At 39.9% G+C, this 26739-nt stretch overlaps 1 protein-coding gene across 8 annotated transcripts in view; it reads right to left on the bottom strand.

The window, feature by feature from the left end:
* LOC118365070 (potassium voltage-gated channel subfamily H member 1-like) overlaps positions 1-26739 on the bottom strand; it is a 100454-nt gene continuing 73715 nt past the window's right edge. For 3 of the 8 annotated variants that reach the window (XM_052490662.1, XM_052490660.1, XM_052490661.1), the window contains one exon: positions 12963-17054. In XM_052490662.1, the coding sequence (XP_052346622.1) occupies positions 16167-17054 (888 nt within the window). In that variant the 3' untranslated portion in view covers positions 12963-16166. Of the gene's footprint in view, positions 281-1693; positions 1811-2513; positions 2684-12962; positions 17055-19941; positions 20708-26739 lie in introns of those variants that run through there. The other 5 variants (XR_008088485.1, XM_052490665.1, XR_008088486.1 and 2 more) reach the window with 5 other exon arrangements.

The raw sequence follows: 26739 nt of genomic DNA, 5'->3' as shown, positions 1-26739 counted from the left end.
TATAATGAACCATAACAAATTTGTATTTGAAGAGGAGATATACAAATGGGCGTGTAGGAGAAGATCTCGATTTAATCAGGGGGTCTAGATCTCTGTTGCAGGTCCCTTGTTTTCACAAAAGACGCTAAACCCCTTTTCTGTTTGCTTTGGCTTTTAGTTCGTTGCTTTGACAAAGATTCAAAACGTAGTTCTTCCATGTCTTCGTCTTTCATATCTAACTCAGGTGGGGAGATCCTCTTTGCCAAAGCCTCAACTGAAATGCGGCATTCGATTGCAGGTTCTGTAAGACAAAGAGCATGGGTTTTCAATTTGATCATAATTAATATTTTGACAAATGAACTGACTAATTGCTATAACAGGCTTATATAGTTCAATATTAATTTAGATATGGTAACCATAATGTATCAAGATAATACAAAAAGGAAATGGAAAAAACAAAAGGACACAATTTGGTTAGTTAGGCAATTGTAAATTATACAATATATCCAGGTTGAAATATGCTGACCGCTTCCAATGGGAAATGATGATTACAGAGGCAACAGACCAGATCATTAGTGTGCCACTAGCATTGGAGTTTATGCTGCTGGTGGGAATTAAGTTCTTAAGAGGCTATCTGATTGGTCCAGTACATTAGATCTTATAGCCAACCAAAAATCTGACATGTAGGTTGAGGGGGGGCTGAGGGGAAGCCTTCAAATTGATTTACTTAACTACTGCACCCCATCTTATCTTCACTATGCTGTAGTGTAGTGTTATCCTATCCTAGAGACTATAGCTGTATTCAGAATTACATACTCGCTATGCCTACAACATAGTATGTTTGGCTGCAGTGTACGAAGTATGCAGGGTAGTATATTTATTGAAGTATGGTTGACAGATCAGGATGTCATACAACATTTGCCCCAAAATGTAATAACAGCAAGGAATATCTGATGATGTAAGAATTGCAGCTTTCAAAATTAGATATATTTTCTACCACGGAGGTCGCACAGATGAGTATAGTACCAGAGACTCGAGCAGCAGAGGGCACACATCAAGAGTACAAGCTGAATATGGGGATCAATGGAGATTCTCCAATTCAAGTTTTTTTAAGAGCTTACAAGTAAAGTAAAAATGTTTATGACATCTGGGCCTCAAATGTAAATATGACACTGTAACAATGTTTAGATTTAGCCATGTATCTGTCTATCCCCATTGTATGCTGTAAAACTTGCCTCTGGGAGACACATCAAACGACTGGAAAACTGAATGGGGTACAATGGAGCAAAACCTATTTTTTTTCATGTTATGGCTAAATCAAAGTGGCTATTTATTGTATGAGATCACTGTACACTATCACAGGAGTGTCAATTTCTATCCCAGAAGGCATGAGAATGGGACGCTAGCTGTAGCCCAAGCTAGCCTACTAGCAAGGTACTAACTCCAGGTAACTCTAAGGTAAAATCACAATATTCAAAATAATACTCTAGTGATTTTAGAACAACAGCAACTAGGTGTTGGACTAACATTAGCATTTGCAATCCCGCACGGACTACCTCCCCATATTTATTACCGTATGTAGTATGTTTAGTACAATGTGCATGCTCATGTAGTATGCAAGTATTTAGCATGTAGTTCCCCATTCCGAACATAGCCTATGGTCATGTTGAGTGCCATTTGTTAATTGACATGAGCTGCTGCATTCTGGACTGACCTTAGTTTGTTGATGGTTTCATCATGAGAGCCAGTGAGGATAACTTTACAGTAGTCCAGCCTAGATAAAATGATAGCTTGGACCAGTTTGTCAGTGTCCAAGTGGCCGATGCATGATCTGATAAATAGAAAACAGGGTTGGCCCCAAGACTGACCCCTGTGGTACACCAGTAGACTGAGCGAGTGGCATATTAGTATCAGTAAACAGTGGTCTGTCGTTGGAGTAAGATTGGAACCTCTGCTGGGTAACCATTCTACAGAATTTCGAGGACAGGAAAGTGTGTTGTGCGCAATTGCTCTTGAGTTCTTTCTCTTTTCTTGACTGGCTGTGAAACCCGACACGTAGGCATCACAGAACTCTAATTATTAAGCCGAATATGAACTACTTTGTGTACAGTTAAAAATATTTGATCTAGTCACACAATACATCAACAGGTATAACACATTATGAAAAACTTCTCAGAAGCATGTTTGGCCTCCTTATGTCTTATATAATCTAGTAATGATCCTGATACATAAATAGACATTGCAAGCCTTATAATAACACATCTCAATGGCTCCTACATGCTTATATCAAGTTATAAAGAATTTTCACTGTCAGCTTTAAATCAAGTGTTATTGTGTACCCCTTTAGAAATTCATTTATAATTAGTATTAACAGTTTCTATTAAGTGTCAGAAGACTGCACACAACACACTCTAATTTCCTTAAGACCAAAATCTGTTCCTCAACCTCAACTGTTGGGTTTGGGTATCTTTTGTAACGGGTATAATTATTAAGAATAATCTGTTTTGATGGGAGGGGAGGGAGTTTATTCTTACATCCAACACTAGCCATATTTACCGCTTACGTGGCCTTTGCTACTTTCGTGCGCTTCATCCTTTTCCTCCGCATGAGGGTCACCTGAGGCCTTTTCAACCCCGCGATGAGCAGCAGCAGTCTGGGCCGGGACTTGGTGAGCCAGCTTCTCAGTAGCGTCCCCTTGGGAAACCTAGGGGAATGGCAACAGCTTAATCCACTAGTTTATACAGCACCATTATATAATCACGCTGTACATGATATGACCGCTAACTTCTTGACTGTTACTGACTTCATGACTGACTATATCTGCACTAGAGGTTGTCCATTGTTATAGTAATGCCATATACAGGAGAAGAAAATGATCTCATACAGTCATGCATGCCATTTCTCTGTTGAGGATTTCTCTTTGAAGCTTGTCTCACCATGTTAATAACTCAAACCTCACCAACTATTACTGGTTCCCGAATTTAACATCTGGTCAATACATGGAAAGAGATGGTCAATACCCTTTTAGGCTTGAGGCTTGAAGGTGAAATGCTTGTTTTCTTTCTTTTAGGCAGTATTGACCTAGATCATTGCACAGATGAAATGCGCAATCATCCATAAGTACAGATGTCAATAATAAATTGGCCCGCAATTTTGCAATCATATTTACTTAATCATTCATCCTGAGTAAAGGCCCTGCTGCCAGTTAATGGATTTGAAATGAACATGATTGGATCTCCTTTCACATAATCATATTGTGATCCTGAAAACTCACTAGTGTTGAAGATAAGTAATACCACTTTGTCAATTATCTGCAGCCCTTCAGGTGAGACTATACAGCAAGTAGCTAACTTGCAATGTTGATCAAGATGTGATCTCAAGCCAAATATACTGTTAGCGTGATTTAACATATATATTACATTACATAACCACAAAAGGTATTTGCTAGGCTGCAAAGTGTGGGTGTCCCTTTCTGTGTTGTACTTGTTTAGTTGCCCCCAATGAACTTGTCTGTGCATGTGATTATGCAAAGAACATACTATACACAATGTGGCTGACATAACCTGAACTATTGACCTTTATGTGACCAACACTCTTGGGTTTACCGTAAAGTTACGGACTGCCTATCAATCTCATCTCCTCTGAAACCTATGTCACCAGCCTTTTTTTCTGTATGAATTTTAGACTAATACAATATTATTTTCTTGCTTATCCTTAAAAAATGCACAGCTTAAACACCTGAATACTTGGAGGAAACACAGTGTGTTACTATGGCATCTAAATTGCACTCACTTGTGGCAGGCTTCCATAAAGTAAGCCTGAAAAAGAAACCAGAACAGTACCTCAACTAGTAAAACTCCTCACCGAAGCACCATAGCAACCTTCTTTTACGCCGAGTGTCGTACCCCTCGCAGCCCCAGTTCTGACTGCTGAGCATGATGGAAAATATACAACTTTCAATTGTTCGACTTTTGCTGGTCGAGCGCGGCTAAACTGGTCAGAGAGAAATCTAGCAATGTTTAGATGTGGTAGGGCCTTGTTGAAGCCATTGTTGTCACTCTGCGGGCTTGATGTTAAATGTACCGAGAGCAACGTTGTTTGTTCAGTGCACCCATCCCCGCTCCCTCTTCCCCTCACCATCACCATTTTTCATTAGCTTTATGGAAAGAGGATAGATTTCCCCTTTCTCTGTCCTCTCAAGTGGTACAAGGTTAGGAGATGGGGTGTCTTCAATTCAAAATGAGTTGTTTCATTTTTCAGTGTCCTAACGCTTCAGGAGCCTCTTCCGATATCATGTTTTATTGAAGCCTATGTGCGAACCCTCTGAATTGTTCTTGATCTCTTCATGACATCTAGGTAAGTGTCTCTGGTCGTTTCAAGTAGTTGTCCAATAAATGTCATAGTCCTTGCTCAAAGTGTCAGAAATCCAAAACATTTCACCAACAAGTGCGAAAAAATATTTTCTTCTTCCATTCATTTCTTCACTTAGAACATTCCTTGTTGATAATGGATATTTCCACACCCTTCTATTTCCACATTATATACATCCAGGTTGTCCTTTCTGCTCTGATAGTGCCCCCTCTCAACTTGCAAGTGTGAGGAGATTGCTATTATGCAGTTTAAATCTCCACCCCCCAACCTGAGAGCTGAAATCTTGCCATTTTGGTACTGACCAGTCCCGAGTCAGGTAAGCCAGATAACAGACATTATTCTCTCCTGTCCGTCCTGTAGCAGCTAGCAAGAGGAGCTCACTTTAGTGTCTGTGCAAATCTTAAAGCATTTACCGAATCACCAACCAGGCTGTCACTGTCACTCTTAGCAAATGTTCTTCAATAGCATTAAAAATGTTCCTCATTGGTAGAACCATTCATCCAAAAATGATTAATACACAAGTGGTTTCTTTTTTCAATTCCAAACACTGATAAGAGTTCAAATACAGTTATAGCCAAATGGTGGCCCTAAAATATCTATTGAGAATAACTTTTCAAAGTAGAACATACTGTGTTCTGTCTGTGTTTGGCATGAAAACTACCAAAATACCACCATTACTTTCTTACAAGTTATTAGCACTTGCCTTAAATACATCAGGAGTTGAGAGGGTCTTACTCCTGAGCAATAGTTAAGAGTTCAAGTATTAAAATGGAGGTGAGACACTCCAATTGCTACCATTAGTATATCCACACCCAAGCTACCCCTCTTTAAAGCCACACAGTCAACTTCCACTCTTCTTTCGGCACACGACTTACAGTACTCGCCTAAAGTTCCTACCTCTGGAGGAATAACAAACGGAAAGCAGTCCTTACCAATTGACCCCACACATTTGTTAGGTTATGCCCCCCGCGTCCCTGCAAAGGCACATATATGATCCCGATAGAGTTTTTTTCCTCTCAAACTAGAAGGTTCAACCAGGATGCAAAAACAAATCTGCTAAATAATAGGAGGCCATGAACTCCACAGGGGAGTCAGGGAGGGGGCTTTAAAAAGGAGGGTCCACTCAGCAATTCTCACTGCAAACAGCAACGGATGATCCCGGCTAGCCAGCCAATCGGGGTCGACCACATGGGCCCAGTTGCCATGACATCCGGCACTTGACCAATATAAAAAGCACAACCATTGGACAATGTATAAAAAGGTCAGCCAAACTGTCATGTCCCCACAGTAAGTGGGCACATAGTTGGATCATCTAACTTAAGTTCACTTACAATCGGAATCTTTGCTTTTCTGGTGGAAGATTATCTGACCATTAATTTCCAACACCTTCATTATTGCACTTTCACTACATTCTTTATCCCGGGGGAAATATTTGACTAAAATGTGCTCTACTGGCTCAAAAGTGACACAAGCACTTAGACAAAGCATATTTAGAATCCACCATGCTCAGAAATGTATCCTTTTACACTCACTATCAGCTATGACAACTTTTGTTAGTCCACCTTGCATTTAGTAACAGAAACCGCTGTAATTGTAGTGGCTACATAGTGCTCTCTAGAGGGAGCTGTGGCTTCAGCCAATACTTAATGAGATGCAGGAAATGGCAGGAGTGGGAGGAGTAGGACTGTAATGGCATGCTTAGTTGACAGTCTGCACAGCTCAGGATAGACCCCTGTTTTGGCACTGCAAAGATTGCCCAAGAAGAAGGAGGGGGAGGAGGGTGGAAGACCTGGCACTGCATTGCAGATCATCAAACGAGAGGGAGGGAGGGAGAGCTGGGATTTCCAGAGGGATACTGTTGTAAATCTTCAGAATATCAAATATGCCAGTCTAATGGCTCCTCTTACCCACTGCAGTTTAGTGTGTTAAGGTATGAATTTCAATTTGTCTTAATATGACAATGAAATTAATTGTATCATTATTTGTAGTTATCTTTGATTGAATAATTTACCCTCAATTATGCAGAGTAATTACCCTGATTATAATGGAACCTTGACTGACTGATCCTTATACACTTCACACATGGTTAAGTAAAGTGTGAAGCATTTATACAGTTAATTCGGAAAGTATTCAGACCCCTTGACATTTTCCACATTTTGTTACGTTACAGCCTTATTCTAAAATATATAAATAAAAATATAAAAAACATTTAAATAAGTATTCAGACCCTTTGCTATGATACTCAAAATTGAGCCCAGGTGCATCTTCTACCCATTAATCATCCTTGAGATGTTTCTACAACTTGATTGGTGTCCACCTGTGGTAAATTCAATGTATTGGACATGATTTGGAAAGGTTCTCTGTCTATATAATGCCCCACAGTTGACAGTGCATATCAGAGCAAAAACCAAGCCATGAGGTCGAATTGTCCATAGAGCTCCGAGACATGATTGTGTCGAGGCACAGATCTGGGGAAGGGTACCAAAACATTTCTGCAGCCTTGAAGGTCCCCAAGAACACAATGGCCTCCATCATTCTTAAATGGAATAAGTTTGGAACCACCAAGACTCTTCCCAGAGCTGGCCGCCCGGCCAGACTGAGCAATCGGGGAGAAGGACATTGGTCAGGGAGGTGACCAAGATCCCGATGGTCACTCTGACAGAGCTCCAGAGTTCCTCTGTGGGGATGGGAGAACCTTCCAGAAAGAAAACCATCTCTGCAGCACTCCACCAATAAGGCCTTTATGGTAGAGTGGACAGACGGAAGCCACTCCTGAGTAAAAGGCACATGACAGCCCACTTGGAGTTTGCCAAAAGGCATCTAAAAGAACTCTTCTTCTTACAAACAAGATTCACTGGTCTGATGAAACCAAGCTTGAACTCTTTGGCCTGAATGCCAAGCGTCAAGTCTGGAGGAAACCTTGGACCATCCCTACAGTGAAGCATGGTGGTGGCAGCATCATGCTGTGGGGATGTGTTTCAGCGGTAGGGACTGGGAGACTGGTCAGGATCGAGGGAAAGATGAACAGAGCAAAGTACAGAAGGATCCTTGATGAAAACCTGCTCCAGAGCGCTCAGGACCTCAGACTGGGGCTAAGGTTCACCTACCAACAGGACACCAACCCGAAGCACACAGCCAAGACAACGTAGGAGTGAATACGGGACAAGTCTCTGAATGTCCTTGAGTGGCCCAGCCAGAGCCCAGACTTAAACCCGATCTAACATCTCTGGACAGACCTGAAAATAGCTATGCAGTGACGCTCCCAATCCCGATCTGCAGAGATGAATGGGAGAAACTCCCCAAATACAGGTGTGCCAAGCTTGTAGCATCATACCCAAGAACACTCGAGGCTGTGATCACTGCCAAAGGTGCTTCAACAAAGTACTGAGTAAAGGGTCTGAATACTTATTGTACATGTGATATTTCCAAAATGTCTAAAAACTGTTTTTGCTGTGTCGTTATGGGGTATTGTATGTAGATTGATGAGGAAAATTGTACCAAACAGGAACACCTTCCTAATATTGAGTTGCACCCAATTTTTCCTTCAGAACAGTCTCAATTCGTCAGGGCATGGACTGTACAAGGTGTCAAGCGTTCCACAGGGATGCTGGCCCATGTTGACTCCAAAGCTTTCCACAGTTGTGTCAAGTTCGCTGGATGTCCTTTGTGTGGTGAACCATTCTTGATTCACACAGGAAACTGTTGAGCGTGGTGGTATAGGCCAAATAAGAGCTTTATAAGAGCTAACTTCAGCAGCAAACTTCCTTGGTGCTCACAGTAATGAATGAGACTTGAAATAAATGATCATCTAGGTTATCTAGGGAAGTTACTGTAAAAGGGGGAAAAAATGAATCCAAAGTACAAAATAATTTAATATGAACATTTTACACATTTTACAAATACTAATCTTTTGACAGTATGTCAATAGAATAACATGTTCAGTGCATTTTAGAAAGTATTCATACCCCTAGACTTTTTCCACATTTTGTTGTTACAAAGTGGCATTCAAATGGATTTAATTCTTATTTTTTGTCAACGATCTACACAAAATATTAAGTATAATAATTTTTTTTACCATTTGTAAATAAAAATGAAACACTAATATCTTGATTAGATAAGTTTTCCCATGTTGAGAGCTTCAAGTTCCTTGGTGTCCACATCAACAACAAACTAACATGGTCCAAACACACCAAGACAGTCGTGAAGGGGGCACGACAAAGCCTATTCCCCCACATGAGACTGAAAAGATTTGGCATGGGTCCTCAGATCCTCAAAAAGTTATACATCTGCACCATCGAGAGCATGGTTGCATCAGTGCCTGGTATGGCAACTGCTCGGCCTCTGACCGCAAGGCACTACAGAGGTAAGTGTGTATGGCCCAGTACATCACTGGGGCCAAGCCTCCCGCCATCCAGGACCACTATACCAGGCGGTGTCAGAGGAAGGCCCTAAAAATGTTCAAAGACTCCAGCCACCCTAATCATAGACTGTTCTCTCTGCTACCGCACGGAAAGCGGTACCCGAGCGCCATGCCTAGGTCCGAAAGGCTTCTTAACAGCTTCTACCCCCAGGCCTTAAGACTCCTGAACAGCTAATCAAATGGCTACCGAGACTATTTGCAGTTACCCCCCCCGTTACACTGCTGCTACTCTCTGTGTATTATCTATGCATAGTCACTTTAACTCTGCCTACATGTACATATTACCTCAATTACCTCAACTAACATGTGCCACAACATATTGACTCTGTACCGGTACCCCCTGTATAGAGCCTCAATACAGTTATTTTACTGCTGCTCTTCAATTATTTGTTATTTCGATTTTTTACTGAAAACTTATTTTCTTAAATCTGCATTGTTGGTTAAGGGCTTGTAAGTAAACATTTCACTGTAAGGTCTACCTACACCTGTTGTATTCGGCGCATGTGACAAATACAATTTGATGTTAGAATCACAATTTTGGCAGCGATTACAGCAGTGAGTCTTTCTGGGTAAGTTTCAGAGCTGTCCACACCTGGATTGTGCAACAATTTAAAAAAATGTTCAAGCTTTGTCAAATTGGTTGTTGATCATTGCTAGACAACCATTTTCAGGTATAGCCATAGATTTTCACGCAGATTTAAGTCAAAACTGTAACTTTGCCACTCAGGAACATTCAGTCTTCTTGGTAAGCAACTACTGTAGATTTGGCCTTATGTTTTAGGTTATTGTCCTGCTGAAAGGTGAATTCATCTCCCAGTGTCTGGTGGAAAGCAGACTGAACCAGTTTTTCCTCTAGGATTTTGCCTGTGCTTTGTTCCATTCCATGTATTTCTTGTTTTGAAAAACTCCACAGTCCTTAACGATTACAAGCATACCCATAACATAATGCAGCCACCACTATGCTTGAAAATATGGACAGTGGTTCTCAGTAATGTGTTGTGGAATTATCAGAATTTGTTGGTAACATTTGTAAGATGTTTAATATTCATTAAATGTGTGTAAGTTACTTCTCATAAGAATGTATTTTGTTGTACTATAGTGGTGGCCATTGGCAGTTATCTGTTCTATGTCAGGACTAAGTTGCATGGGCCGCTGAGAGGGGAGAGGTCAAAGTGTCATCATGTGTAAACATATATTTTACTCCCTACCTTTCCCAGTGGGGAAAGGAGGGGTTGCAGTGTCTGGAATCATTCTATGCTCCCTCTTATGTTGTTTCTATCTTAACCTATAGCCTCACCCCCTCTCCGTGAGTTTGTCCAGGAGTTTGTATTTTGAGTGGGTTGTATATAAATTACAATTTGATATATGCCTGTTGATATGGAGGAATTGGTTTATGGTTCTGGGGTTTGGGAAAGGAGACAAAGCTGAACGATGAATTATGTCTATGCTGTCTGACTATGGGTGTCTTTGCTATTAAAAGGAACTCAGTTGCATTGTAAGGGGACTCTCAGAAGATTCACTGGGAGACACTGAATTTATCTGAGAGTCACAGGATTGTGATAAGAGCTTATATAATTAAAGATGGACTTTTATAACTAACTCTGACGTGTGTGTGTGTGTGTGGTTTGCTCCCATGATTTGGTAAACAGAGGAAATTTCCACGACAAATGTTATACATTTTTTTTGTAATTTAGCAGACACTCTTTTTCAGAGTAACTTAAAGGTGCAATTAGGGTTAAGTGCCTTGCTCAAGGGCACATTTTTCACCTGGTCAGCTCAGGGATTCGAACCAGCGACCTTTAAATTACTGGCCCACCTCTCTTAACCTCTAGGCTACCTGCAGTTGTATTGGATTTGCCCCAAACATAACACTTTATATTCAGGACAAAAAGTGAATCGCTTTGACATATTTTTTGCAGTATTACTTTTATAATATTTACTTTACTGCATGTTTTGGAATATTTTTTCACTCTGTCAATTAGGTTATTACTGTGGAATGACGTGTTGTTGATCCATCCTCAGTTGTTTTCTCCTATCACAGCCATTAAACTCTAACTGTTTTAAAGTCACCATTGGCCTCATGGTGAAATCCCTGAGTGGTTTCCTTCCTCTCCGCCAACGGAGTAAGAAAGGACGCCTGTATTTTTGTTGTGACTGGGTGTATTGATACAACATACAAAATGTAATAACTTTACCATGCTCAAAGGGATATTCATTGTCTGTTTTTTGTTTTATTACCCATCTACCAATAGGTGCACTTCTTTGTGAGGCATTGGAAAACCTCCCTGTTCGTTGTGGTTTAATCTGTGTTTGAAATTCACAGCTTCGACTGAGGGACCTTAAAATTATCTGTATGTGTGGGGTACAGAGAGGAGGTAGTTCTTCAAAAATCATGTTTAAAAACTATTATTGAACACAGAGGGACTTTAGCATATTTTTACTCCTGAATGTATTTAGGCTTGAAATAACAAAGGGGTTGAATACTTATTGACTCAAGACATTTCAGCTTTTCATTTTTGTAAACATTTCTAAAAACACAATTCCACTTTACGGGGGTATTGTGTGTAGGCCAGTAACAAAACAAAAATATACATTTAATACATTTTAAATTCAGGCTGTAACAACAAAATATGGAAAAAGGCAAGGGGTGTGAATACTTTTCTTACTATTAATTATTAGTCCTTTACAATTCGTTATTAGTATTCCTTCAAATCTGAAATTCCAGAACAGTGCACACAAGATATTACAGTTTTAAGGTCAAGTACAAACATTGTGGTGTCATCATGCACACAACAAATGAGGCTGCAGGAAAGACATACTGTAGAAGATGCAAAAAAATAAGAATTGAATCCAATTTGTTTACTAATTTCAATTATTGGTGTTATTCCAAGAAGAGTACACATTTGTTAAAGGCAACCCGAGGTCAAGTTGGTCAGTTAATAAAAGTAGAAAGGGAAAGTGTCAAGGGTATTGGGAGATGCTGATTCATTTTCTGTCTTTTAGAATTGCTCAAGGAAAATACATTCAGATGCAGTTCTCATGCATTGACTACAATGTGTCTTTAACTGACAAAAGTGCAACTGTGAGAATGTCCTCATTATATTCCTTATACATAATCTGTAAATGCCACACACTCAGGTGCAAAACTATTAGCACCCTTGATAAAGATTAGCAAAAAATACTGTATACAGTGTATTCGGAAACTATTCAGACTCCTTGACTTTTTCCACATTTTGTTTAAGGACTTTTTCCTTATTATACAATGGATAACATTTGAAAATGGATTAAATACCCCATAATTAAAGCGAAAACAGTTTTTTAGAAATCTTAGCAAATGTATTAAAAATATAAAACATAAATAACGTATTTACATAAGTATTAAGACCCTTTGCTATTAGACTCAAAATTGAGCTCAGGTGCATGATGTTTCCATTGATCATCCTTGAGATGTTTCTACAACTTGGAGTCCACCTGTGGTCACTTCAATTGATTGCACATGATTTGAAAAGGCACACACCTGTCTAAATATAAGGTCCCACAGTTGACAATGCATGTCAGAGCAAAAACCAAGCCATGAGGTCAAAGGAATTGTCCGTAGTGCTCAGAGACAGGATTGTGTTGAGGCACAGATCTGGGGAAGGTTACAAAAACATTTCTGCAGCATTGAAGCTCCCCAAGAACACAGTGGCCTCCATCATTCTTAAATGGAAGTTTAGAACCGCCAAGACTCTTCCTAGAGCTGGCCACCCGGCCAAACTGAGCAATCGGGAGAAGGGCCTTGGTCAGGGAGGTGACCAAGATCCCAATTGTCACTCTGACAGAGCTCGAGTACCCCTGTGGAAATGGGAGAACCTTCCAGAAGGAACACCATCTCTGCAGCACTCCACCAATCAGGTCTTTATGGTAGAGTGGCCAGACAGAAGCCACTCCTCAGTAAAAGGAACATGACATTCATCATGATAACACGATGAAACCAAGCTTGAACTCTTTGGCCTGAATGACAAGCCTGAATGACAAGCGTCACGTCTGGAGGAAACCTGGCACCATCCCCAGCATCATGTTGTGGGGATGTTTTTCAGCGGCAGGGACTGGGAGACTAGTCAGGATCGAGGCAAAGATGAGCAGAGCAAAGTACAGAGAGATCCTTAATGAAAACCTGCTTCAGAGTGCTCAGGACCTCAGACTGGCAAAACTACAAGATTATGTTATAATACTGTTATTGCATAAAATGGTTGTTCTTTGCAACAGAATAGGGTTCTTAGAACTCTAATGTGTCTGTGTGAACTGAGAGTGGGCCTCTGGGGCTTAATGCTGATAGTAGATTTACGATGCCTTAGGTGATAAACCTAACAAGCCACATTCCATTCATGTGAGAGAGATCTGACTGCTCAAGTCTGACTGGAAGGTACGAGGGAGAGATGGCTTGGGTATGGATAATGATGAAGGGAACCTTGTTTTGGGGGCTAGACTGGTTTCCACACAATGAGAACAGTCTTTACAGTAGATAGTCTGCTGTGAATGATTCATTTCTTTCATACAAATCCTAACCATGTGACCCATTCCACACATCTGTTGTTTGTCATGTAGACTAAGGGGGTGTATCTTTGCTATAAAAAATAGCTGTGCATCGGTGCTCCCCATCCAACCTGACAGAGCTTGAGAGAATCTGCAGAGAAACATCTGTAGAAACTCCCTAAACACAGGTGTGCCAAGATTGTTGCATCATACCAAAGAAGACTCAGTTTTAATCAGTGCAAAAGGTGCTTCAACAAAGTACTGAGTAAAGGTTCTGAATGCTTATGTAAATGTGATATTCAGTAGTATTTTTATACATTTGCAAACATTTCTAAAAAAACAGTTTTTTCGTTGTCATTATGAGGTATTGTGTGTAGATTGAAAAGGGGAGGAAAAAACAATATAATCCATGTTAGAATAAGGCTGTAACGTAACAAAATGTGGAAAAAGTCAAGGGGTTTGAAAACTTCCCAAGTGCACAGTAAACTGTTTTTTTTCTACTAATACAATTGCACAGAGAAAATATATATTTTAAAAAGATACAGTTCAAAATGATTGGAACCGCTAAAGATTCTTATAAAAACAAACAAAATCTGCATTAACATTCTTTTTAAATTAATCTCATTAAATAACTGTATTGTGGTCTTCCATGGCTCCCTGTTAACTTCTAAAACGAGGTAACACACATGTAAATGTATCATCAATCGCCATGGGAAAATGCGAAAAACTCACAACAGGAACAACAAATAGCTTAACAAACAAATATCCCACTTACCACTATTATGTCAACAATTAAGAGGTAAAGGGAGGTAAAGAAAAATTGAAGGGCCAAAGATGGAAAATTATGGAAAACTTCAGGTCACCAAGTAAGTCTTAGAATTAGATGCCACGTCCATGCAAATAGGCTCTTTGGAAGGGTTGCCAGAAAAACTTCATTGAGAGCAACGCTTGGAGTTTGCATTGGCACTTGGATTGGAACCTGTGCAAATAGAGCTCTTTGGCCACGCACAGGAGTGGTGGGTTCGGCTTCAAAATAAGAATGCATATGCAGAAAATAACCTCATACCTACTTTAAAATATGGTGGTGGATCTTTTGATGTTATGAGCTATTTTGCTTCCACTGGTCCTGGGGCCCTTGTTAAGGTCAACGGTATCATGAACTTTACCAAGTACTGCACTAGGGCATTTTAGCCCAAAAACCTTGTTGCCTCTGCCAGGAGGATGAAACTTGGCCGCAAGTAGCTCTTCCAGCAAGACAATAGGCCCCAAGCACATATCAAAATACACAAAGAAATGGTTAATTCACCACAAAATCAATATTTTGCAACGGCTTTCTGTCTACGGACTTGAACCCCAATGAAAACCTGTGTTTTGAATTGAAGAGGGCAGTCCATAAGTGTAGACAAAGGATATCAAGGATCTGGAAAGATTCTGTTTGGAGAAATGGTCTAAGATCCCTCCCAATGTGTTCTCCAATCTCATAAAACATTTCAGAAAAAGTCGGTGCCGTTATCCACGCAAGGGGGAGGGTGCCGGAGTATATTGAAAACAGGGGGGATCCCTATCTTTTTTTAAGAGAAAACAATTATTATTTGTTAAACAAAATCTCTTTCTCTGAGCAATTGTAGTATTTGTATTGTTTATTTTATACAGTCTTTTTTGCCCATCTTTATCAAGGGTTCCAATAATTCTGGACCTGTCTGTACAAGTATCTCCTTTTACTCCTTTAACATTAGCAATTTAGCAATTCAAATGCTAAAGACACAATATAGATGGCAATACTTTGCATATTATATCAACAGTGATGACCCAAAATGCACAAAGGTTTCATAGTTTAGACAAATTCACATTGATTTCTTCCCATAACAATTTAGGATGGATGTTGGTTGAAAAGATGCCATGGTTTCCACCATACATTGAAAGTTCACAATCATGATTTTCCCTTCATTTCCCTTCATTTTAATACCACAAGGAGAGAGCAATGGTGTAAATAACAATGGACCTCGTCATTTTAGATATGTGCATCTTCGCTGCGGACATTGTCAGTTTAGATATGTGCATCTTCGCTGTGGACATTGTCATTTTAGATATGTGCATCTTCGCTGTGGACATTGTCGTTTCAGATATGTGCATCTTCGCTGTTGCTCCACACTGCTCATGTTATCATGGCCACATCACTCCCTGCAAGTTGAAGTGCTTTGAGACCAGGTGAAAAACTATATCAATGCAATAAAATATTATTGCTAATTTCAATTGAGTGCACAGATTTGATGAAAACCTCCTTAAGGGGTTAGTCATTTTACCATGTGAAAAGTGTGACCAAATTAAAACTAAAACGAATCCAATTGAAAAGAAATTAGACAACAAAAGCGTTATTTATGCAGTTTACAGTTTGAACCCCTACAAAAGTAGATCGATGGAATATCGCACAGAATGTACCTCAAGGTGCAGAGATAATCCAGATGTGCATTTAAAAAAAATCCAGATTACCCCATATATCTAATAATAATAATAATATGGTAAGAAAATCCTTCATTACTCATCTGTACTAATTTAGGAACATCTTACTGCCCAAGTCTTCACAAAACCTCTCTCACAATTTTGCTACACCACAGCCAGCTCCTGGATGAATTCTAGGATGCATTCACTTCATGTTCCATAGACCAATGTTTCACAACTCCCTTTCGAGTACCCCCAACAGCACACATTTTTGGTGTAGCTCCGGACAAACTCACCTGATTCAACTCATTGAGGGCTTGATCGTTAACAAGTTGAATCAGGAATCAGTGCTTGTCCGGGGCTACAACAAAAATGTGTACTGTTGTTGGTAATCAGGGACTGGAGTTGGGAAACACTGCATAGACTGACAAAACATGCAGTGTCAAGATTGTGAGAAGCTGTCGTCCTTATGGGAATTGGGGGATGCTGGTCGTGACATCTCAAAGAAACTGGATGAGTGAGAGGCTTTTCTCGAACTAGAGGCCTTTTTCGATTTTAGTAGTTGAAGCATCTCGGCCAGCTGTGCTTCCACCACCGCCATGCGGCCATTAAGAGACCCAATGTCTCCCCTAAGTTCCTGCTTCAGCTCCAGGAAAGAGGCGTGCATGGTCTGTACGGGTATAGGACAGACAACCAGCTTCCCTTCTGACTGCACAGGGCTCCGGTCCTGCGGAGTGTGGGCGTCACCCACGTTATCTAAGCGCAGGTCGCTCTTAGTAATACCGCTGTCACAAGAGTCCGTCTTCTTGAGAGACATCTCATTATGGGACTTAGTCCTGTCCGGCAAGGTCTCCATGGACTCGGCCTTAGAAACGCTGCTCCACGACTCTGCTTTCACAACAGACTCCTTGAAACGACCCCAGCCCTTTTTGGTCTTTGGCGCAGGCTCTGCGGACTTGCAGCCTACGAGGTTGCCGTTTTGGATGGCAGGGGCATGAAGCATGACTCGGCTAGAGGGCCTGGAGGACAAAGACAAAGATGTGGATGAAGCTGTGGGAGTAGCTGGGCTCTCGGTCACCATGATGATGCTGGTGGAGGCGAGGACCTCATGGACCTTGGTTTGCTCCAGGTGGACAGTGCCCTTCTCCACGTCTGGTGGCTCCCCCTGACAGGTTCGCTCCACTGCCAGTCGCGCCTCCCTCTGCTGCCGGAAGCGCTGGAAGAGGCGACGGACGGGGTGGTCCGGAGGAAGGTTCAGAGGGGCCTCGTTATTCCTCTTGAGCATCTCCTCTTCCTCACGTTTCACATCACTGATCTTCCGGAACACTATCTGTAACAAGAAATCAGAACATCAGGTTGGGATCAAGCCCATCTTAAAATCATTGGGTCCAAAATGACATTTGCTACTCATCTACTCAACCCTTTAAATATTTTGACTTTAAGTATTTCTTTGGACACTTATGACATAAACATTTCTAAACTGAAGGAAAATAGCATAATGTCCCTAAGCCTCCAACATACACTACATTATCAAAAGTATGTGGACTGTTCGTCAAACATCTCATTCCAAATCATGGGCATTAATATGGAGTTGGTCCTCCTTTACTGCTATAACAGCCTCCACTCTTCTGGGAAGGCTTTCCACTAGATGTTGGAACATTGCTGCTGGGACTTGCTTCCATTCAGCCACAAGAGCATTAGTGAGGTCGGGCACTGATTAGGCACGGCTCGTAGTCGGCGTTCCAATTCATTCTGATAGTGTTCGATGGGGTTGAGGTCAGGGCTCTGTGCAGACCAGTAAAGTTCTTCCACTCCGATCTAGACAAACCATTTCTGTATGGACCTCACTTTGTGCACAGGGGCATTGAAACAGGATGGAAGCACAGAACTGTCTAAAAAGTCATTGTACGCTGTAGCGTTAAGATTTCTCTTTTTACGGGGACTAAAAGGGCATATCCCGAATCATGAAATGTTCTTCGACATGGAGAGTCAGATGGTGGTGATGTCCTAAGAAAGATGTACAGTAATTATTTCATAAAGCTAAAGTGTCGGAACAATAAAGTGTTGGCATTTGGGAATAGTTCATTTGGCACTGACTAACCAGGTTTGACTAATTCAAATCTCTTTCGTGGAGAGTTTGGAAGTGGTAATGTTTAATTAGATCAAATGTAGGTAATATTGTGCAACATCATTACTATAAACATGTGGAACTGGCACGTTAGCATCGACTAGTAGGCTACTACTCCGAGGACAACCGCTCACTGCCCTAAAAATATCAGTGCGGGTTTTGTTTGTCTCATTAATTCATTTATTTATTACATTTTGAATGGCCAGCTGGAAGCTCGCAGGAACAAGAAGTCTGCATTGTGTTTATGTAACACAGTGGTCTTTATTTAGGTGCACTCAGCACAAACACAAAGCAGTAGAGGCAAAAAGTAAAGCAGCTTCCCCTCACCATAGTTATTTATCAAGGCAGTGGAAATGCAAAGTGTGACCCCTTTTAAAATGGATGAATATATTGTACCACGTTGAAATCATGGCACATAAAACAATACAAACACAGAAATAAGTAATGTTGGGGATAGGAAACATAATCAAAAAGGACAAATCTTATATCGGTCTGCTAATACAAGACTATTAAAGGCCCAGTGCACTAGTTTTGTAAAAAAAAAAAAAATGAATTAAGATTTTTCAAGGGGTTCAAGGGGTGCATCCCTACTTCCCGCGGCTATGAGCACAGGTATGGTCTTGAGAGCATTTATTTGAAACCTTGAAATTGTATTAGTCTAACCAAGTAACTGAAATGAATTGGTTTTCTCTTCGCATCAGATATTTTAGAGTGAAGCTTTAAGCAACGCTTTATTCAAACTTGCCAGATTAAGGCGAAGCACGGGTCACAATCAAAACCCAATAACTTTCCATCTCAAAGCATGCAAAATGCAGCTTTAGCTGTCCGTTCAAACAGAGGTCATCAATGCCTAATACACATTCAGACTCTTCTCCAAAGACTGCACCAAAAGGCATAGACTATCCCACAGTGCAAATTACATTTGTGTATTCATAAAGCACAATCCCCTGAACAGCCAATCAGATCTTTGTTTTTTTTGGCAGACCAGAGAGCTGAGATAACTGCTTGACCTGAGGAAGGATTCAGAATGGCTAAAAAGTAGTGCTGATCGAATAAACAACGTCTGTTCAATTATTTAAATTCCCTTTGTTCATTTTTTTTCTGTGAGCTCAATGCACACATTACACAGTTTCTCTAGAGATAAATCATATCTAGCCTGAACTGTGTAATGTAGTAGGGAGTTGTAGTTTCCAACAGGCCAATATTTGAAAATAATAAATGGGCAAATATTGTACAATCCATGTGTGCAAAGCTCTGCCAAAGGCGATTCTAACATATTGACCCAGGGGTGTGAATACTTATGTAAATGATTTGTATGTATTTCATTTTCAATAAATTTGCTAAAATGTCTAAACAAATGGGTGATAATCAAATCAATGTAATACATTTTTTATTAATCCTGCAACACAACAACATTTGGAAAAGGTCAAGGGGTATGAATACTTTCTGAAGGCATTGTATCTACCTCTCCAGTATCCCTGCACATGTATTGGAACTGACCCAGTAGCTAGCTTACAACTCATGTTCTTATTTTATTATTTTGTATGTATTTTGTTGTACTTCAATGTTATTTTAGTACTAAATATTGATTACTGCATTGTTGGGTTTTAGAGCTTGCTAGAAAGGCATTTCACTGTACTTCACTGTACTGTACAATTAAATTGACAATATCAAAACAAGATAATATAAATCATAAGACAGTTATGTATATTCTTCTGTATATCAAATTATATATACATGAACTTAATTTCCTTTAAAGACTCAGACATTAGTTAGAAACTAAATATTGCACAATGTCCTCATTTGTACGTGACATTAAAATGTAACTTTTATTTTCAGACGGTCTTCATCCATAACCATTCGTTTATACGATAATCGTGCCCGCTCTACAGCTGTAGAGTTCCATCTTCAACAAATTACAGCGCTACAATTACTCACCTGTAATATGTCTAAATCATGGCTACAAGAGGTCGCCACATTGCCCATACCAGTCTCCATCTTTATCTGTCTCTAGGAATGTGGCAGATTCATTCATTTGTTCATGACCATGATAGTATTTGAGATTCAGTACGGCGAACGAGAAAATGTGTCCATAGTCCATGTAGTGACAGATCAATCTCAGTATCTCGTGTTAGTAGTGAGACCTTTCTCAGATCATGATTACATGTGGTCATACAGACTGCAGAGGCTTTCCCAGAATCATTTTTGACATTAACCATGTGATCAATATCTTTATTACCCTAGTTGTTTTCATTTAGCCATTTCACCTGATGAAATTGAATCGTGACAATGGATTAACATATATGAAGAACAAGAGAGTAGTTGGTACATAATGCTTTGTAGAGTGGATTATATTAGCTACTTGGTCAATGTTATGAAACAGTTGGTCATGAAATCATGTAAATCAATGTGTTATTAGGAAATACAGCACAAATAATGTTGTCCGCCAGATTATTGTATTTGATTTAGATTCGATTTAGACTCGTATCCCAGACCTGTATCCCACATTTCTCACAAGATCAGTAATATTGGCCGAAACTTCACCAGGAAAATGTCCGTAGAGTTTCTTAAGAGATATATTCGATTGGTGAAAAAGACATAAGAACTTTATAGAGTAGAGGGATTCTTTTTTGTAAATCCTGGTGTGAAATGTCAAAAGATTTGTCCTGTGAAGCAACTGCAGAGGATGCAATATTGCAGGTGGAAGACCAGCACTGTGCCTCCTCAAGCGAGTCAGGGTCATTTCTCACACAGGAGATCGTTATTGCACAGTGCGGCAGAACGGGTCCCATGCAGCAGGGCTGGGTTTCAGATCGATCAGGGGAAGGGAGAGGCCATGAGAGGGATAGAGACAACTAAAGGGAAATAAAGAGGAGAAAAAGATAATGGGTAGAAGAGAGAGACTGATGAGCCTAGGGTGGAGGGGTGGTACATACACATAGGATTCAGTGGAGGCTGCTGAGGGGAGGACGGATCATAGTATTGGCTGGAACAGAGTGAATGGAATTGCATCAAACCATGTGTTTGATGTATTTGCCATTTTTCCACTGATTCCGCTCCAGCCAATACCACGAGCCCGTCCTCCCCAAGTAAGGTGTCACCAACCTCCTGTTATAGGATTTGTCTTTGGATCAAAAAGTTGGTGTTACTTATCTTCTTAATAGTTATGTACTTTGTAGCTGTAGTAGCAGTAGTTGTCATTGTAGCACAACGTGGAAGTGGTGGTATGTGGTAGTACTATAGGTACTGTATTGTAGTAGTAAAATATTGCCCAATACTATACAGTGAGGGAATATGATTGTAGTGTTTTTTATCCCTGTTGGCTGGCTTCCACCATGCTGTGCTGGCAACATTGCCAGGCTCTGCTTTGACTTTGCCTTTAAAGGACAACTGTCTGACATTGGTGGTCAATATTATGAACCCTGAACTATCTGATCAGTCAGTCAGAGAGGTATGGGTTTACCTCTCAAGGGTTGAGGGTCTTTTTTTTTTTACTCCAGTCACCTTTGCTCTTTGTGGATTTGAGGCCCATGCTTTCTTTTTGACCACTTCATTTGTAAAAATATATACACATAAATAATAATAATAATAATAATAAATATAATATATAATAAAATAATAAAATATATATAATAAAATATATACACATATAATAAATATATACACATATATACACATGAAAATTCATTGAATGACTGATTACAAATTCCAATTATTGGTGCATGGACAGTGATCAAACAAGTGACTAATGTCTCTCTGTTGTAACAATATATTCCCAGAGCTTTTGTGTTCATCTATTAATCACTTTTTGTGCAAAGTCCCTTGCTGCTGCACTCAACTGAAATACTGGAGGTCTTTCACACTTCCTGTTTCTCACCTTGACCTTATGAATTCTGGTACAGAAGGGAATAGATTAAAAAAACATCTTCATGGTAAAGCAGAACAGAGAAGAGGATCTGACCATCGCCCTGAAGGAGTTCCCCCACTCACCACCTAGGTTACTTCCCCTTCTGAAATATCATGTTTTTTTAAACTTTATGCAAATCTCAAGGGCCTTGGTTTGTGCAACATGATTTGGAAACAATCATGTTTCCATAACATCACTAAGGGGCGGTATTTCTAACCTTAGATCTGTGGGTTTGACAAACATTTTCATGCAAGTCTCTCACTGACATTAATGAATGAATCACGTGAAAGTAATGCATGCCTTTCCATACTTACATTTACATTACATTTAAGTCATTTAGCAGACGCTCTTATCCAGAGCGACTTACAAATTGGTGCATTCACCTTATGACATCCAGTGAAACAGCCACTTTACAATAATTGTGTGTAAGTAACAGTGATAACACCAAGTAAAACTTAAATGATAACTTAAAAACACAAAATATAAATATTCATTAACAAACTTATAGCTTATTAGACACATTTACACTTCCTGAACACATATTACTTAAATAAAAAGCATACAGTATTTTCTTAGTAAAACGCAAAAGTAAAAAAGAAATAAATACAGTAGTCTTTCCACCATATAGTCATATAAATCTTTTAAGGGGGGGGGGGGGTGAGAAGGATTACTTTATCCTATCCTAGGTATTCCTTAAAGAGGTGGGGTTTCAGGTGTCTCCGGAAGGTGGTGATTGACTCCGCTGTCCTGGCGTCGTGGGGGAGTTTGTTCCACCATTGGGGGGCCAGAGCAGCGAACAGTTTTGACTGAGCTGAGCGGGAACTGTACTTCCTCAGTGGTAGGGAGGCGAGCAGGCCAGAGGTGGATGAACGCAGTGCCCTTGTTTGGGTGTAGGGCCTGATCAGAGCCTGGAGGTACTGAGGTGCCGTTCCCCTCACAGCTCTGTAGGCAAGCACCATGGTCTTGTAGCGGATGCGAGCTTCAACTGGAAGCCAGTGGAGAGAGCGGAGGAGCGGGGTGACGTGAGAGAACTTGGGAAGGTTGAACACCAGACGGGCTGCGGCGTTCTGGATGAGTTGTAGGGGTTTAATGGCACAGGCAGGGAGCCCAGCCAACAGCGAGTTGCAGTAATCCAGACGGGAGATGACAAGTGCCTGGATTAGGACCTGCGCCACTTCCTGTGTGAGGCAGGGTCGTACTCTGCGGATGTTGTAGAGCATGAACCTACAGGAACGGGCCACCGCCTTGATGTTAGTTGAGAACGACAGGGTGTTGTCCAGGATCACGCCAAGGTTCTTAGCGCTCTGGGAGGAGGACACAATGGAGTTGTCAACCGTGATGGCGAGATCATGGATCATACTTGGAATGGGGCCCCGACAATCTAGATAAAGAATTTATGAATTGTAAACCTTCTTTTACCAGGTAAGTTGATAGAACTGCGAAAAGTTTTAGGGGCGAGGATTGAGGTTGAATGAGTCATCCATAACTATTTAATGAATATGATGTAACAGTTAAATAAAGGTGATATTAAAGATTCATGCATATTTGACATCCATCTTGCAGGCACTATAAGACAAGAAGTTGAAAGCAGCTCTCTCGTCAAATGTAACAAATGAATCCACTCACTGTACTGTATGTTGCTTTGGATAAAAGCGTTTACTAAGTGAAATATTTATATACACAACCGGTCAAAAGTTTTAAAATGCCTACTCATTCAAAGCCTTTTCCTTATTTTGACCATTTTCTACATTTAAAAAATATATATTTACCTTTATTTAACCAGGTAGGCCAGTTGAGAACAAGTTCTCATTTACAACTGCGACCTGGCCAAGATAAAGCAAAGCAGTGCGACAAAAACAACAACACAGAGTTACACATAAACAAACATACAGTCAATAACACAATAGAAAAATGTATGTGCAGTGTGTGCAAATGCAGAAGAGTAGGGAGGTAAAGGCAATAAATAGGCCATAGAGGCGAAATAATTACAATTTAGCATTAACACTGGAGCATTAACACACTTGCAAAAGAGAAAGAGGAAAAGTAACAATATGGGGATGAGGTAGTTGGGTGTGCTATTTACAGATTGGCTGAGTACAGGTACAGTGATCGGTAAACTGCTCTGACAGCTGATGCTTAAAGTTAGAGAGGGAGATATAAGACATAGAGGGAGATATAAATGACATCGCCGAAGTCAAGGATCGTTATGATAGTCAGTTTTACGAGGCAGGCTGCATGAGTGAAGGATGCTTTGTTTTGCGAAATAGGAATTGGAGATTTTGGATTGGAGATGCTTAATGTGAGTCTGGAAGGAGAGGTTAATGTAGATGTAGAAAATGAAGAAAATTACAACAACAACAAAAAATAAAAACCCTTGAATGAGTAGGTATTTTTGGCCGGTAGTGTATATTAAGCATTTCCCTTCTCTCTCCTCAGATTATGCTGCAATGTCAATAGTTGCATTGCTATTTAATTTTTTTAACTAATAAACTGACAGCCTTGGAAACTTTTGATCATGTGTCATTAAATTTGGTTTATAAACTTGCATGAAAATTAAGTTTCCAAAATAAATCCAGACTGCATATCTCAGTATCTCTGCTAAGAGCTCATTTCATTTTGTAAAGATATATCCACAATGGGTGTGTTCCTAATTACATTTACATTTAAGTCATTTAGCAGACGCTCTTATCCAGAGCGACTTACAAATAATTATTCACTTTTCACAACCGATCTGAGTAAACCACCCAACAAAAAGAAACTACACATATAGGAAGCTACTTCAATCCTTGTTGGTGAATCTGGTCCCGTCTCTCCAGTGTATAGTTCGTTCATTAAACTTACGTAACATAAACCATGTTTCCAACCACAGTTTTTATGCGACTAAAAAAGTCATACCGTATAATTTTTTTTTTAAAATCACGACAGCTGTGATGGAAACAGGAAGTTTTGGTACAATTGCATAAATGCCGACAGATTTGTTCGTTTGACACGGTTTGACCTTTTTGTGTCAGTAAAATTAATTATGCAAGAAATGGCTGTGGAAGTGCCTTTATACGCAAATATTGATATAATAACCATATCAAAGCAAACTTGGAGTCGCAATGATATGGTGTGTGGTCCTCCCACTATGATTAAATGGGATGGAAGCACATTAGCCACATTAGATTATACTTTTATTCGCTAGATGAAAACTTAAGCTAAGAGTACATTTTGTGTGCACTAGGTCATCATGCACAGATTTTTATCCGCAACAAATCACTTTGGTGGAAACGCCACTGGTGGGAAAATTAGCATATTTTCTTTAAGCATATTTTTGAATATTCACATGAAAATCTGTCGCCAATTGGATAGAAACCTACAGTTGAAGTCGGGAAGTTTACATACACTTAGGTTAGAGTAATTTACAACAAATTTACAACCACTCCACAAATTTCTTGTTAACAAACTATAGTTTTGGCAAGTCGGTTAGGACATTAACTTTGTGCATGACACAAGTATTTTTCCCAACAATTATTTACAGACAGATGTCACTTATAATTTATCACAATTTCAGTGGGTCAGAAGTTTACATACACTAAGTTGACTGTGCCTTTAAAACTTCTTAGGCCTGCAATCCCGTTAACGGGATCGATATGACAACAGCCAGTGAAAGTGCAGGGCGCCAAATTCAAAACAACAGAAATCTCATAATTAAAATTCCTCAAACATACATGTATCTTATACCGTTTTAAAGGTAATCTTGTTGTTAATCCCACCACAGTGTCCGATTTCAAATAGGCTTTACAGAGAAAGCACCACAAATGATTGTTAGGTCACCACCAACTCACAAAAAAATTCAGCCATTTCTCCAGCCAAAGAGAGGAGTCACAAAAAGCACAAATAGAGATAAAATGAATCACTAACCTTTGATGATCTTCATCAGATGACACTCATAGGACTTTGTGATACACAATACATGTATGTTTTGTTTGATAAAGTTCATATTTATATAAAAAAATCTCAGGATACATTGGCGCGTTACGTTCACTAGTTCCAAAAACATCCAGTGATTTTGCAGAGAACTACATCATTTTACAGAAATACTTATCATAAATGTCAATAAATACAATTGTTAGACATGGAAATATAGATATACCTCTCCTTAATTCAACCGCTGTGTCAGATTTCAAAAAAACTTTACGGAAAAAGCACAACCATGCAATAATCTGAGACGGCACTCAGAAAATAAATACAATTATCCGCCATGTTGGAGTTAACAGAAATCACATTATAAATATACCCTTTACCTTTGACGATCTTCACCAGAATCAGACCAACCTCAGATTTCCTACTTCCTGTTTGGCTTTCTTCTAAGGTTTTTGCCTGCCATATGAGTTCTGTTATACTCACAGACATCATTCAAACAGTTTTAGAAACTTCAGAGTGTTTTCTATCCAATACTAATAATTATATGCATATATTAGCAACTGCGACTGAGGAGCAGGCCATTTACTCTGGGCACCTTTCATACAAGCTACTCAATACTGCCCCTAAAGCCATAAGACGTTTTAAGGGATGGGGTATTGTTTGATGAAACATCAGTTATAAGACCATCTAATATGCCACATATAACCATTGTGCCCTTGAGCAAAGAACTTTGTGCATGACACAAGTAATATTTCCAACAATTGTTTACAGACAGATTATTTCACTTATAATTCACTGTATCACAATTCCAGTGGGTCAGAAGTTTACCTTCACTAAGTTGACTGAGCCTTTAAACAGCTTGGAAAATTCCAGAAGCTTCCGATAGGCTAATTAACATAATTTGAGTCAATTGGAGGTGTACCTGTGGATGCATTTCAAGGCCTACCTTCAAACTCAGTGCCTCTTTGCTTGACATCATGGAAAAATCAAAAGAAATCAGCCAAGACCTCAGAAAAAAACTGGAGACCTCCACAAGTCTGGAAATTGCTCCCAAGGATGAACCAAACACCTGAA

This window comes from Oncorhynchus keta, chromosome 32 (assembly GCF_023373465.1).
Source record: "Oncorhynchus keta strain PuntledgeMale-10-30-2019 chromosome 32, Oket_V2, whole genome shotgun sequence".
Taxonomy (NCBI): Eukaryota; Metazoa; Chordata; class Actinopteri; order Salmoniformes; family Salmonidae; genus Oncorhynchus; species Oncorhynchus keta.
The sequence above is the reverse complement of the archived record's forward strand: the minus strand, read 5'-3'. Positions and strand labels throughout refer to the sequence as shown.